General features: G+C 37.2%; 1 protein-coding gene across 1 annotated transcript in view; it reads right to left on the bottom strand.

The window, feature by feature from the left end:
• Positions 1-15470, bottom strand: part of CNTN1 (contactin 1) — a 162562-nt gene that overhangs the window by 40929 nt on the left and 106163 nt on the right. Inside the window, exons 10-13 of the mRNA XM_068997569.1 lie at positions 13982-14099; positions 12219-12369; positions 11618-11745; positions 8868-9043 (exon numbers count right to left, since the gene is read on the bottom strand). Coding sequence (XP_068853670.1) covers positions 8868-9043; positions 11618-11745; positions 12219-12369; positions 13982-14099 — 573 coding nt within the window. The remainder of the gene's footprint in view (positions 1-8867; positions 9044-11617; positions 11746-12218; positions 12370-13981; positions 14100-15470) is intronic.

The following is a 15470-nucleotide window of genomic DNA, read 5'->3' as shown; positions in this document are numbered from 1 at the left end:
ACACTGTCTGGCTGCCTGGCTAATCACATGTGAGCCCTACAGTGTGTGTGGTTTGTTTGGTTTTTTTTTTTTAATTCTGCTCTTATTGGTTTTGGTTTTATTAGAAAGGACAAACAGTTCCCTATTTGACTGCTGTGTATAATCCTTTGTTCATTAACACTAAATGTCATCCTAGAAAGAACCACAGTGCCTGTGATTCTCTGATCATTGCTTGCATTTTTATCTGCAAATAAACATAAGTAAATGCTGGGCAAAGCAATAGGGTTTAGAAACAGAACAGAATTCTCATAATAATATTATTAATTCAATAACAGATGATTACAAATTCTTAATAGGACTACTACTCATTAATTTCTATGTTAGCACTTTAATTAAAATACTTTATTGTATTTATTAATGATGTTCCCATATACTTGCCCAAACAATAATTTCCCTTAGGGGAACTTGGTTTTGTAACCTAAATTATGAAAAACAGATGGAAAAAAGTAACATAATTTTAAAAATCATCAACCTATAGATATGGTGTTGTACCTTGTTGCTTCAGAAGCTCTCCTGGAGCAAGGTTTTATGCAGTTGGTAATGAGGCTTTCCATACCTCAGAAGAAGCCAAAGTTCTTGGTGGTAAAAGAAGAGCTTACCAAGCAAATAAAGAGTGCAGACATCAGCGAATTCTGTCCACAAATTAGATATGAATGTACTGTATGTTTTCATTCAAAAACCTCAGCTTGGCTATGTTTAAAAATGCCTTCCTTAACTCAGAGAAGACTGAATCACAGACTGGAAATAGTGATAGCAATACTCACGAATGTTCCAAGGGTATCTGTGGTTCACCACTCAGTACTTACCAAGTTTCAAGCAAATATTTTCATCCTATAAGCCCTATATTTATGATTTAATAGTGATGTCAAAAATAGAATTCTATGACCTATTTCTGATAATCACTGTTTTTTCTGACCATCAACTTTGCCAGTGCACTAAATTGCCAAAAGCCATCAGAATGTGTCCTGTGCAATTAAGTATCATTTACAGGAATTGAGTATTTTGATTGAAAGCACTATCTATCCACTTTTGTTGGGCCCTCAGAGCCAATAAAGGAACTTCTGTTAATGTAAGACTTATAAGCCCTTTGCAATAAAAAAGCTAACTTGGCAGAAGTAGAAGAACCTAATAAGCAGAGACAGAGTGTTTTTTTTTAATCCAGGTTCTAAAATTAGACATCTGAGCTTCAGCATTGTTTAATACACAGTAGAGGTAAAATGCTAAGAGAATCAATAAGAAGTAATCTGGAAGAGATGGGATTCTTTGTGAGGAGATCAGTTTGTCCAAAGCTAGAAATAATTTTTAAAATCTTTTTCTACTACCTGTACCTAAATCTAAATGAGTTCATGTGAATTGGTTTGATCCCGCCAGTAGAGAATTGGGTGCATGGTTGCTACAACCAGAACAGATAATCCAACAGCTGCTGAGGAAAGTTAATGTAAATGTGATTATAGATGTTTTCCTGATATTGTCATCAGAGATAACACGGGGACACCACCAGTGCAACTCTATTGTCTTAATCCTATTCACCTGAGACCTTGTTTTGTTTTATAAGCCATAGTTACAGACAAATAAAAAACTCAGCAGGATAATGATGACAGTCATTCCCACTAAGGAATCTTTTCCTTCTATGAGCTATATTTATATATAAAGGATATACAGTGTTAATTCTACACTTGATATGTGGACTGGGAAGTATTTCCAACAAATATATTATTCTTCTCCATTCAGCATACCACTGAGAATTCCTGAGGACACTGTGCTTTGTACCAGCATCCCTGTGGTAATGGGCCTTGTTATTTCATTTACAACAGCAGAAAAAGCCTAGGTACTCGCTCACTTATGCTCATGGCTCACAAGTTCATGGCTGATGACAAACTTCACAATACATTGCAAACTACATTTCTCTGAGCAGTGTTCACACCTGGCTTTCTCAGCTCCTGCTACCTAACTAGGGATGGTACATGAATTTTGGTAGCCTGGTAAGTCTCACAAGCACATAAATGTTATAGTCAACTGCTTTTGCAGAGTATTTTTTAATTCTAGCACAGAAGTTGGCAGATCTTCATCTTCTAAACTAACTACAGTTTTTGTGCCGTAAGTTTCCTCAAAGGCTTCTGTCAGAGAAAACTGCTTGTTGGCTTTGCCCTCAGCACTGTATCTTCTGCTTTCCTTCCCCTCCTTGCTCTTAACCACTGACTCCATCCATCTCATTCCATGCTCACTAGGTTACTATTAGGCCATTGCCTCTAAATATTACTCCAAACCTAGCCAAAATATGTGACTTTCAGCTCACTCATGTCTAAAGCACTTCCCTAATACATCAAGGCACTGAAAGCAGTGTATGTCTCAATACACTCAATATGTCTCAATACTCTCAATACTGTCTCAGGTATTGAGAGAGTCCTGGAACTCTCTTTCATTAAAAAAAAACAGTTAAGCAGTTGATTTGGTTGGTCATGCTTCATCAACTATCACCTGCCACCTTAATACATTCAAAAACTGTACTAAATGAGCTCACTACAACTCTGGCTTTGTTCTAGTCCATAAATAACCTCTTCTTCTTAATCAGTGTGCAACTGAGCTTTCCTATTTTGACTAACCTGATTTCAACAACAAGGTGACCCGTTTAGTGGGTGAGGGAAAGGCTGTGGATGTTGTCTACTGGACTTTAGTAAAGCCTTTGACACCATTTCCCACATTATCCTGGAGAAACTGGTTTCCTATGGCTTGGATGTGTGGACTGTTTGCTGGGTGAAAAACTGGCTGGATGGCCAGAGAGTGGTGGTGAATGGAGTTACATGCAGCTGCCAGGTGGGCACCAGCAGGGGGTCCCCAGGGCTCAGTAATTGGGGCCAGTCCTGTTTAATATTTTCATTGACAATCTGAATGAGGGGATCGAGTGCATCCTCAGTGAGTTTGCAGATGACACCAAGTTGGGCAGTAGTGTTGATCTGCTGGAGGGTAAGAAGGCCCTGCAAAGGGATTTGGACAGGTTGGATCGATGGGCCAAGGACAATTTTATGAGGGTCAGCAAGGCCAAGTGCCAGATCCTGCACTTGCGTCACAACAACCCCAGGCAGTACTACAGGTTGGGGGAAGAGTGGCTGGAAAGCAGCCTGGTGGAAAAGGACCTGGGGGTGCTGGTTGACAGCAGCTGAACATGAGCCAATGTGTGTCCAGGTGGCCAAGAAGGTCAATGGCATCCTGGTTTGTATCTAAAAAGTGTGGCCAGCAGGACCAGTGCAGAGATTGTTATTCTGTACTCAGCACTGGTGAGGAGGCACTTTAAGAACTGTGTTCAGTTTTGAGACCCTCACAGCAAGAATGACATTGAGGTGCTGGAGTGAGCCCAGAGAAGGGCAACAAAGGCTGGTGAAGGGTCTGAAGCACAAGCATGATGAGGAGCAGTTGAGGGAACTGGGGGTGTTCAGCCCAGAGAAGAGGCTGAGGGAGGACCTTATCACTCTTTCCAACTACCTAAAGTAGTGAGGTGGGGGTTGGTCTCTTCTCCCAAGTAACAAGGGGAAAATTTGTCCAGGAAAGGGTTATCGGGCATTGGAATAGGCTACCCTGGGAAGTGGTTGAATCACCAACCCTGGAGGTATTTAGATGTGTAGATGTGGCACTTAGAGACATGGTTTAGAGGTGGAATTCACAGTGCTGGGTTAACAGTTAGACTCAATGTTCTGAAAGGTCTTTTCCATCCTAAACTATTCTATGATTCTATGATTCTATAATTCTGTCTAAACACTTTACCCCAATTCTTCAGTTCTCTTGAACTTTCCATTAATTTCCTGGTCTACAGCAGGAACTAGACTACACACTCTGCAAGGAGGATTACCACGGAAAGCAGCAAAGAAAAATAAAAATTAAAATCCCTGTATATTTTCTGCTGCAGAAAACAGTGGAATCATAGAATCATTGAATAGTTTGGGTTCAAAGACAGATTTATACAATAAAATTGTCTCCATAGCAATCTACTGAAGCAGGAACATGCAGTAGAATAACTTTGTCTATCCATGCCCAGCCAATGAACTGCAATTTAAAGTACTTTACAAAAACCAGGCAGGCATAAATGTCTACTCCTCTAATCTGACTTTTATAGTTCAACTTGTTCTTTGTTGTTTACAAAACCATCAGTTTTGGAGAAGAAACAAACAAAGTGTTTCGGCAAACACTGTCTCCAATCTTGAATTCACCTCACCTCTTTCAGAAACCTGTAGTGTGCATTTTGGCATCTGGACTAAACACCTTTAATAGTTAAACAACAAAACAGGCCCTTCCACGTGTGTTGTACTTAAATGAAAAGTACCTGTCTGGCCGTGTATGTTCAGAATATTATGAGTGTCATCCTAGAAGACTGTGAAGCTTTCTGTACTTCAAAGAGAGATAAAGTAAGAGGAATAATATTTGCATAAGGAAAAAGCAAGCTTTTGAGTACTCAGAGAAGTCTACACTACTGCAGGTTAACCGCATGATAGCTGCAGGGATACCGAGCTGGTTATGCACAGACACCTCGGATTCAGAAGCTACTTCAAAGCTGAATAGAGCCTGAGCTATAGGTCCTGCAAGCTCTGTGCTTAATGTGTCTGCCTTTGTGCCATGTCCCTGTACCCATGAACACTGGAGAGAACACTGCAAAGTCAGAATCCACACTTCAGAGTCAGTGTGGATTCAGCAGGTCTTAATTCCTTCTCTGTGGCAATCATGACACCGAGGTGTGCCAGCATCAGCTTGAAAAATGCCCCCTTCATGTGAGGGGGTAACAAGTCAGTTGTCTCTATGCAAAATTCATCACCTGGCTTTACTGTATCTTTCCATCACCACTTACTCTTTCTTTGAATAATTAAAGAAGAAAGCTATTTGCAAGCAGGTCAAGTTCCTGAACACTTGTACAGCAATTCAATTTAACTTATTAAAGACAAAATGGTGAAAAAAACATCAGGGTTTCAGGTTCACTGATATCACTTAAGACAACTAATAAATAATGTAGCAAACAGAAATACTGCTGGTATGGAAAGCATTTTAAAATGTATTTGTGTCATTATGTCACTAAGACAACTACAACCTAAATTTGGACTCTTCCTAAGTCTATATTCAAGTTTTTGACCTGAACCAGTTAAATTATGGAATTCCTTTTCCTGACTATCCATACAAATGGACTAGTAGGGCTCAAAAGTACATTTAAAAAATACTTTTTTTTGGTAATGAAATTAAAGGAATATTATTATTTGGATACTGTATATATTTTTTATATAAATATCTAAAAAGTAATCTTTTCAATCTTTAAAAATACATGACAAAAAGCAGATCTGTAAGTAACAAATTAACAGACATTAGAGTTTTCCAGATTACTTGAAGAGCTGTATCTTTTTGGGACTTGAAAAGATGTGATAATGTATAGTTCCTCAGTCAAATAATCAGAGGAACAGCCACACATAAAGTTAAAAGTAATCAATTTAATAGTAAGGTTCTGAAGATTCCATTTGACTCTTTGGAAGCTAACCAATTCTTTTATTTTTTTCTTTTTTTCCACTTTACATACTGCTGTCACAGGAAATGAAAACAGAACTGACAAATTTCCTTTTGAGAAATTAATTTTAGTACTAATGTAATGCAAATTAGCTTTGCCTTCAGCAATGATAGAGATACCAAAGCTTGCATTTAAAGAAAGAAGAATTATGCAGGTGTTTACATGAATTTAATTAGCATTTCATTATGTCTATATGACAATAATAATAGTATTATTTTGAGAACTGAAATACTGTGGCTCTATCAAGTTTCAGCAACTTGATCTGCATAGTCACATAAATTAATAGTGATATTATCTGAGGGACAGATGAGGATCCTTCATCAACAGGAAATTATAGCACAGAGCACATGCTTCATATACCCAGTAATCTTAATATTCACAGTGGAATATCTTTTTCATTTGTGTTTGTGTAGGGCTGGGTAGCAGGATGTTTCAAGCTCAGCAGTTCGGGCGGCTGCTGTCAAATGCAAACCAGCTCACCCTTTACATCCGAGAAATCTTGAGCAAACCTGCCACCCAGTGACTTCAGCTCAGAACTGCCAGGGAGAGGGAAACTGGCAGGAGAAAATCCCTTTCCTTGCCCTTAATGCAATAATACAATAACAAAGGAATAGAACAGAAATACAGAAAGTGCATATTCCTCTTAACTATATCCTACATAAACCTTTGCATTGGATTTGCTGAATTTGTTAAAAAATCTGTATTTGTTATTATTTAAGCACTGAACCACCTAATACCTACAAATGAAGACTTCAAATGCAATCCTACTGTCCCCTCTGTCCTGGATAAAGACCAAGCTGCCTGTGGAAGAGTAACAAAGATTATTTGCACTTGCTTTGCATTTGTAAGCCCAGAATTAAGGCTTAGGAATGCAAAACAAGAAGATGCCTCTGCTAAAATAATTTCTACCAGTACTGACAGATAAAATGCAAAAGGAACACAACAAACCAAGAAACATTCTTCAGGAAGAAGGATATCCTTCAGGGGTTATACACTGACAAGCAAATTAAATTATATTTAGATCTAAACTATTTAGTTTTAAAGGTCTAAGTGAATTAGGAGTTCTTCAGCTTCTTCTGAATCATGTGGAGTATCCATCTGTATAATCTATTGAAAAAGGAAGTATTACAGCACAAGATTCAACACCCACATGAAGAGAAGCACCTCTTTCTCTCCCTTTGAAGACCACAGAAATTTTTTAGGGATCAAGGTAGCCTAGGAAAGTTAGGGTAATTTGGTTTTGAAATTAAGCACTTCAATAAAGGGTCTAAAATATTGTGGAGATAATGAGAATTTAAGATCAGCAGTCCAGGACCACTGGCTATCTGGAAGGTGAAACAGGTGGTTGGGAACTAAATAGTGTCAATCTTCTAAGAGAATGACACATTTTCTGAAGGCCTTATTTGATTCCATATTTGCCAACTTGAAGTGCTTTGCAGAAAGTGCTCTAAAATCAGGATTAAATTTCAGAATTAATTTTTCCTAAAAGAAAAAAAAAATCTGATTTCCTTCTATTTTCATTGTTTAGAGGAAACCCCAAAAGTATGTATCAATGATAAAAAAAAATTTTGTTCAGCATATTCAACAGATGACCCACAGATGGAGAAAGTTCAGGTTCCCTTCTCTTGCATTACAAACTCTTCTGATAAAGCCATTTTTACCTTCCTTCCACACCAAAATAACAGATTCATCAACACTTTCAGTCTGTTTTTCTGTTTTATGGAACAAATTTCCTTGTGTGACATCCGTTAGGTAGCTAAAAGCAATCAACTAAATAAAATCTGACACAGAATGATTTTATTTGCTCTTTTACAAGGAGTAAGTTTAGTGGAGCTTTACTCTTTAAGCTCTTATTTTGGCTAACACTCAGACTCATTCCAGTCTTTACCGAAGGACAAACTAATGCAATCAGGAGGCAATTAAAGCTTTTTCAAGGCATTCCTATGCATTGATTACTACCAGAGTGTAAATATAAACTCATCAAAAGCGTGACTTAACAGTCACCTGTAGGAAATGTTTTGAAAGATGCCAGTGTACTGGAGAAGAACTACATATTTTTTAATTCCTGAGGCAACACAAAATACACTGTAGACTACTTACTACCCTGCTACTGAGAGTGGACATAGATTTTCAGGAGATTTATTGCAGAAAGGGGTGTATGTCTTTGGGTTTCAATGTTTATGAGCTGATCTTAGCATATTTCCACTGGCTTGTTGGACAAGGACGTTCTCTCACTGAAAGAGAGCAGTGTGTCTTCTTAACTATGTCTTATAACTCAGCAAATGAGCAGGTCGAGGCAACTCTTGACTCTTGAAAGGGCTGGTTTGTTCCAAATCAGACTAAAATAGTTACACTTTAAACATCTTTTCACATAGAGAATAACAGATACTGAAAGAAAAAAAAAAGGAATCTCTTGGTCCGTGGAAAATCAGATAATACTGCCAGCCTAGGAGAAGGACTTTTCAGGAGGCACTGGTACATCATTTTGAACACAGAGCTGAAAATAAACATGGTCCCTGGTGTTCCCAGACACTACACCTACCATTAGCAACCTTTTCTCTCCATAGCCACAATTTCTCTTGGGAGCACAAAAAAACCCTCCCAGGGACTTAAATTTGAGGATTTTCATGCAATTTAAACCCAGAATAACAGAATAAATATTTATACAAGTAGACAACCACTTGGAGGTTGCTGAATATTAGGCAAATCAGCATGTGATTAGACATAACAAGAAAGGATTTCTAATAGAGACATTAATTTTGAATAAAACTGATAGAAGACTCTAAAAACATAACCATACATGCAAATACAAAAGAACTACGGGTTTTTTATATGCTAAAATAAGTGTCTTTGTATTAACTTGTTTAGCCTTCACATAAACTGTTCTTCCTCAGTGTTTACAGACTGTTTGACTCCCACCCACCATCTGGCCAAGTTTTGTGCCAAATTCCAGAAATGTTGATGAGAAAAACATGGGTTAGTAAAAGTACATGCATATGCACACTTTTTGGAGGTAATTTGCACCCTGTTTACAATCTGGCTACCTACTTACCAGCTATTTTCACTAATAATCAGAGTGGGATTTATCCGAGGTACCAAAACACTTACATCAATTTAGATACCTGATTTCAGGTATCTGCCTGCAAGTGCCTATGTGTCTGGCAGGTGTCTGAATTATAATTCTATTTTATGTTCTTGGCCTACTGGACCCAAACCAACACAGAAAAGACAACTATTCACAACAAAGAAAACTAGGCTTTCATGTATTAGAGAATGATCTATAGTATCTTACCATAACATTCCTTTCATAATGTTCATGTTCTTTCTCAAAATCTATTACAAAGCCATTTAGAGACCAAATAAATGTCAGGTCTAATGTGGGATCATGGGATGCAATGCATTGCATGGTAGCATTCTCTCCAACGGTGACATCAACATTCAACGGAGCTAAAGTAATCCTTGTAGCTTCTGTGAAGTTAATGGCAAACATGGAAAACTCCAATAAATAAATGTTTATTCAAATACAAACTCGGCTTCATAACTATTTGATCATACATTAAACCACTCTCTCAAACTCTAGTTTACATGTTATTCATACAACTACATTTCAAAGGACCAAACTGAAAGGAACAAAGAAAACATTTTACAACTAAAATTCCTGACTTCTGTTTAGCTGTTTAAATCTCTGAATCACATTACAACTATTTTTATTCAGTGACTGTATCTCAAGTAGAAAGAAGACACATGATGAATCTTACATGACTTGTACGGCGTTTCTTGTTTCAATTCTAATATTTCCTATGTTTTAAAACTTGTCTCTTTAATGAATGAAAAGTCCTACTTGGTTAGGCTGAGTCCAATTTCCATTACAGCATTGTAGGGATTGAGATCTTAATTTATCTACTGATATAATAGATGCATAACAAATTGTGCAAATAGCTACATGTGAAAAAGAAGAGAAAACAATACAAGGAAAGGAAGAAAGCTGTACATCCCCCAGCAATGTCTCTTATTATTACAGGAATAAAAAAAGAAAGCAGACATCTCATGACACTTGCTTGAGCTCTTGACACATACATCAAACTCATATGGCAATTAGTGACTGCTCTGGAAGGGACTCACTGGATCAGTGAGACTTGTTCCTTTTCTTACAATTATTATCATAAAACAAAAAGTAACAGAATATCTTCCTTATGCCATGACATGTAATATCTGTCCCACCAATATGAGAGTGGTGGTAGGGTATCAAAAGTGGGAACACAATAGCCATACGAAAAGTTATTGCCACTAGTTAAAACCTAGGCTTGAGCTTGCTCCAAGGAGCACACTCCATTCCATCACACACAGAAAAAGAAAATAACCTCAGTAAGCCCAGTATTTTGTCAATCTGCCTCAGAAAGAAACCTTTTCCCAGATTCTACTCTAGTAATCTAAAACCTGCTTAATACTGAGACTACGAGGATGGCACAACTACTGCCTTTTGCAATATGGAGCATCTCACAGTGTATTGGAGCAGCCTGTTAACATCTGGTCTCCAGGGCCTTACATATGGACTCATGCATAGGATACTTGCTCCATTCCAGTGTGGTGGTGCTGGTATGCTCAGTACCAATACCTGTCTAAAAAGTTGCTGAAAGAGTGGATCAGTGGCAGGGAACAAACAGCAATTGGGAAAAACCATCAGAGTTTGCAGCCTCTGTCAGCTTCAGATTTAACTTTTTAATTTCCTATAGTCATGGGCAATGCCTGAGAAGTTTTATGGGCCACACAATGTGCTTGGGAATGCCACTTTCAATGCATTCTTCATCAACCTTCACCATTGCCCACAACATGAAAATGATTTTGAAATAAGTCAACTGACCTTTCTGTTTCTGCTGTGATGTCTTATACTCTTGGTGTTCATTTTTAGATGAATCAGAGCAGAATTTTACAAAATTTAAAATTTCTTTATACTAGTTTATAAGGTTTACAAACATACTGGTTTTTGTTTCACTGTGTGAATTTGGTATGCAAATATTCTTCCTGATTTTAGAAGATATGCTAAAACAATTAAGGGTCTGGATATATTTATTTACATAAACTTTCAAAATTAAAAGCCTGAGGGTAATATTAAGATATATGAAACAGCAGAAGATAATAAAAAGTAACTGCGAGAATCAAAATACAGTTTTACATTTCATTTGGTACAATAAATTTGGAATGTATCAGCCAGAAAATTGCTTTCACATGATGCTACAGACTAACTCTTCCATTAGCACAACAATATTGTGGCATTGAGCTGTCAAATCCAGCATGATTTCTGGAACAGAGATTAAACACGTATTTGACAAATGACTCTTCTACTATCAGTGGTACTTGATAAGACATAGCTGTTACAGAATGCTGTCCTTCCTGTCTGTAGTCTACAGTTATTTAATTATTTGACATCAGATTTAAAATACACAATTAAGGGTATCAGTACTCAATCAGTAAATACAAATACTGATAAAGGAAAATAATTTAGAAATGCAATCATACGGATATACGCCCTTATCCCACAAATTTCATGCATATTTCTTTAACAGCAATTCTCTCTTAAACATGTTTATACCACCAGCATCACCACCACCACACCAAAGCCCCCCACCAAAACAAACGACCAAACCAAACCAAAGCCCGTACAAAGCAAAACACCACAACACTAAGGAAGGTCAGCAGGAGTTCCATTTCTCTGAGTCATGGCCCCAGAATCACACCTTAGCATGAGTGCTGAGCTATCAAATAGAGCCAATGCATTAAAATATGTCAGTTTAATGTATTTTATTTAATAATCTCTTATGGAGAAATCAACCCTGAAAATTGAGATACAGTGTTAGAACTGGTGCAAACATACCCAGTTTCAGCTGAGCAATATGCTTTAAAAGCATCAATTCATTTATACTGAGCAATTAAATTAGAAAGATGTAGAACAGCTTGAAAAAGCACTGCAATGCTGGAGCAAAATTAGTGATTTTGAATTAAGGGATTCTACCCAAAACAAATGAATGCAATTCTGAGGCTTACCTGTCATTTCTAGAACACCAGTGCTATTGGCTTTTCCTCGGTTATTTTCTGCAAAACAGGTGTAGCGACCTTCATCCATCTTTGTGACATTGATAATTTCCAGGCTCCCATCATCCCAGATACGTATGCTATGGAAAGTGCAAAAAATACATCAAGAGAAATTAGGTTTTACATTAGAAAGTAATGCTTCTTGTAGAACTGTAGTAAGTGAAAGAACAAACCACAAACATCATTTCAAAGCTCATATCTAACTACTGGATTTATAAACACTCCTTCAGTAAAAAATATTTAAAGAGACTGTGGCATGATCAGATGTCTCAGATTGCTGGAGCAAGAGAATGTACTTCTATTCACTTGTACTCATTCAAGTGTTTTTCTTAGACTTTTATAGTACAATTCAATTTTTAAACCAGACTAGGTAAAGTTGGATACCCTGCTGACTCTTTGAATCTGTACTGCCAGCAACATTTTGGCCTATTATTTTCCTGAAGTTACACATTTTCCTGTCCCTGAGGTCTGCAAAATGGAGAACTATCCTATGGGATAGACAGATACATAAGGCTACACTTCTAAGGCTCAAAGTGTTACTAACAGTACTAACCGGCTCCCATTTACAAGTAATTCTGTTCCTTTGCTCCAGGAGAATTTTGGCTTAGGAGCAGCTTTAGGCTTGCATTCAATGATTACACGCCCCCCTTTAGCAGCTAGGATTTTCTTCTTCATAGGGTTCAGTTCAAAAGTAGGAGGTGAAGCTGGAAGAAAAAATTAACAAAATTACTGCTGTTAGTGATTTTACTGCAAAATAGAATTTGTTTGCAACAACAAGAACAGAACTCTTGAATTGTTTACAAATGTTCATTTTCAGGCCAGTGAGAAAAATATTAATGATACAAATGATGTACTGGGAAGCACACGGTAATCTAAAAAAACCAGGAAAAATCATTACGTAGTTCTGTGCTGTGTTACATCAGAGGTTTCTTTCTATTGATTTCTGAACTTTCATCTGAGTTTAATCTAACAAGATCAAAGTCCACTGAAAGTTCCTCCCTTTCAAAAGGCCTTTTGATCAGTGCTAATAAAATTCAGATTCCTGGAGGTACATTTCTTTCACAAGTTGCTCACTCAATCATACTTCCAAAGAATAGTTGAGTTTACTTTTCAGTGGTTTTAACCCTCTCTAGAAACTAAAATTGTGCCCTTCTTATTCTTTGTGATTTTCTGTTTGGCCACCTGGCTTTAGGTGCACTCTCAGATGTACAAGAGTATTGAGACATGACTGTCATAAGCACCACACTTATGTCTCTGAGGTCGGATCTTTGCTTACTGATTTTCTCTTTATTTGAAACCAAATAAAAGAAAAAAAGCTTTTAATTATTTTGCATCTTGGCATAACACCGTTAATCATGCCAGCATGTGCACAGCCTGAGGAAATAAGGCTATTATTTAATTACAAAAGTACAGAGCAAAACTCTGATCAATATCCACATCTTACCAACCCTGAACTTTGAAAATGCACACAGAGAAAGTGCTCATTTTGTTTAAACCAAGCTGGTAAGGAGTATATAGTAATGGAAGAACAGTGTCGAATGAAGCATTGTTGTGCAATGGGTTGGGAAAAACAAGCATAGTTTAGTTCTTGGGAAAGTCTGAAGGCAAATGTGAAATGGAAAGAATAGTAACTACTGCAGGGAAATCTAGGAAAATATGTCATACAGCCAGCGTGTCTGCTCTAATGAAATCAGTAAAAACATCAGAAATTGTTTTAAGGCTGAGAACTCTGGATCTGAGAGTCAAACTTTCAACAGGATTCTTCCTAGGAAAACACAATGGATTCATACCTATATCCAGCTATCAAATGGCACAGCTATGTTGCATACAAACATGGTGACTTGGGTGTAATGGGTTGTAGAAAGCAAAAACAAAGGGGAGAGCAAAGATGAAGAGCTTCAAAGGCCAAGTAAGTGACAACATGGTTTCTTAAAAAGCAAATTTTTCCTCACAGAAGAGTGATCATAGGTGAGCAAAAATGAAAATGCTTCTTAACCAGTTTTGCAAGCTTGAAAGTATAGGCTGCAACTCCATGTGCTTCATATAACTTCTGCACTATCAGTTCCTCTGAGAGGGAACAGTAGGAAACAAACATCATAAATAAGAAGAGAAAACATGCCCCACAAGTTGGTAACTTTATTCCTCAAGTTGTTGTCAAAAACCAGCTAGAGAACTCAAATAAACCCCATCTCACCTAGATTGAGTGAGAGTTCTTAGCTTCATCCTCACAGGAACGTGTTACCAAACAGTATTTGCAAATATAACTGCTATCTTACTCAACCCTGAGACAGTAAATAGAGAAGTAATCCCACTGACCCACAATCTTCAGTTCAGCATTTGCATAAATAATTCCGTGTATGTTCTCTGCTATACACTGGTACATGCCGGCATCGTCAAAGGTCAGACTTTGCATTCTTAGCTCACCCTTCCGGAACTAAAACACAGAATCAATAAAACAACAAGATATTAATATAAACTGTGTAAGTTGAAGAATTCACACACATCCACATTCCTTCTTTTTCTTTTTTTTTCTTTTCCTTTTTTGGTGACATTGGGTTCATCATTTTTTAAAGAAAGATTCAGTGTCATTCAGTACTTAAGTTTCTGGAAAAGTCCTGGCTGAGTGTCAGTAGACAAATTTACTCTCCAGTCCGGCGTTATCATATCAATGCAAACACTGCTGAATCAGAAATAAGAAACAAGGAATTAAATTAATTTTATGCACATAACCTTTGTTATGCCATGCTTACTGGTCAGTACTTTCTGTTGTTACATCATTTTACAACAGAAAAAAGTAAAAGCAAGTCCCAGTGAGGTAGGAGTTTTTCAGAAGATTCCTCTGGGAGATGGTAGAAACTATTTTCTAACACTTTGTTTTAATGTAAAAAAGAAAGCAGTCAATCAAAATAAGGTACTTAAGGTGGGGTATTTGGTAAATTACAAATAGATGTCAATTAGTTTTTGAAAGCTCTTGTTAATATATTCTGTTTTCTTGTGAAAATCAAGCTGAAATCTTTAACCCTTGAATCTAAGTACATTGGAGTGCATGGAGCAGTGGAAGATTAAGACAGTACTACTTAGCTGAAAAGAGAACAGATTAAAGGAAACATATTTTCTGACTTGTTTTATGTGAAAATGTTTTAATCAGATTTTCTAAAAGGAATCTTTGTTGTGCGCTAGATGAAATGCCTAATTGCAAGTTATCTGTTTTAAAAACAAATTATATTTTCAAGGCAATTAACATATTTTTGCTATCTTCCATTTGGAAATCATTTTATCATTACAGTAACACACCGTAAAATCTTCTGGTGTACTACTGGAGACTTACACACTGCGTTCTGCATCCCAGTGTGCCGATTTTGTCAGTGAAAGACAAGTTCAGTGGGGACCAGCAAGCAACTCACTTGTTAAATTATTTGTTTGCAATAACTGCCAAATCAAGACAAAAACATTGCTTTTCCTGGTTTAAGCCACCTCCAAATAGCAGATAGTGACATCCCTGTTCTCCCTCCAACATCACACTTTTTTCTTAAGATAAACAGTCAATAAACAAGCCGTCTCATTGTCTTTTTTTGTTTGCTTGCCAAGACCAGAGTCATCAGAGCTCAACAGATGCAGACCTGCATTGTGCCCTCATATTCTCTTGGTTTTTTAATGGCTTTTCATATAGTATAAACAAAAGACTTGAAATACACTTTTGAAATGCCTGAACAGATTTTTCCCAGAGCAGCTGTGGACGTCTCATCCCTGTAATTTTTCAAGGGCAGTCTGGATGGAGTTCTGAGCAACCTGGCCTAGTGAAATG

Source organism: Aphelocoma coerulescens, chromosome 1A (assembly GCF_041296385.1).
Source record: "Aphelocoma coerulescens isolate FSJ_1873_10779 chromosome 1A, UR_Acoe_1.0, whole genome shotgun sequence".
Classification (NCBI taxonomy): Eukaryota; Metazoa; Chordata; class Aves; order Passeriformes; family Corvidae; genus Aphelocoma; species Aphelocoma coerulescens.
Note: the sequence above shows the minus strand (reverse complement) of the source record. Positions and strands in the feature narration are given on the sequence as shown.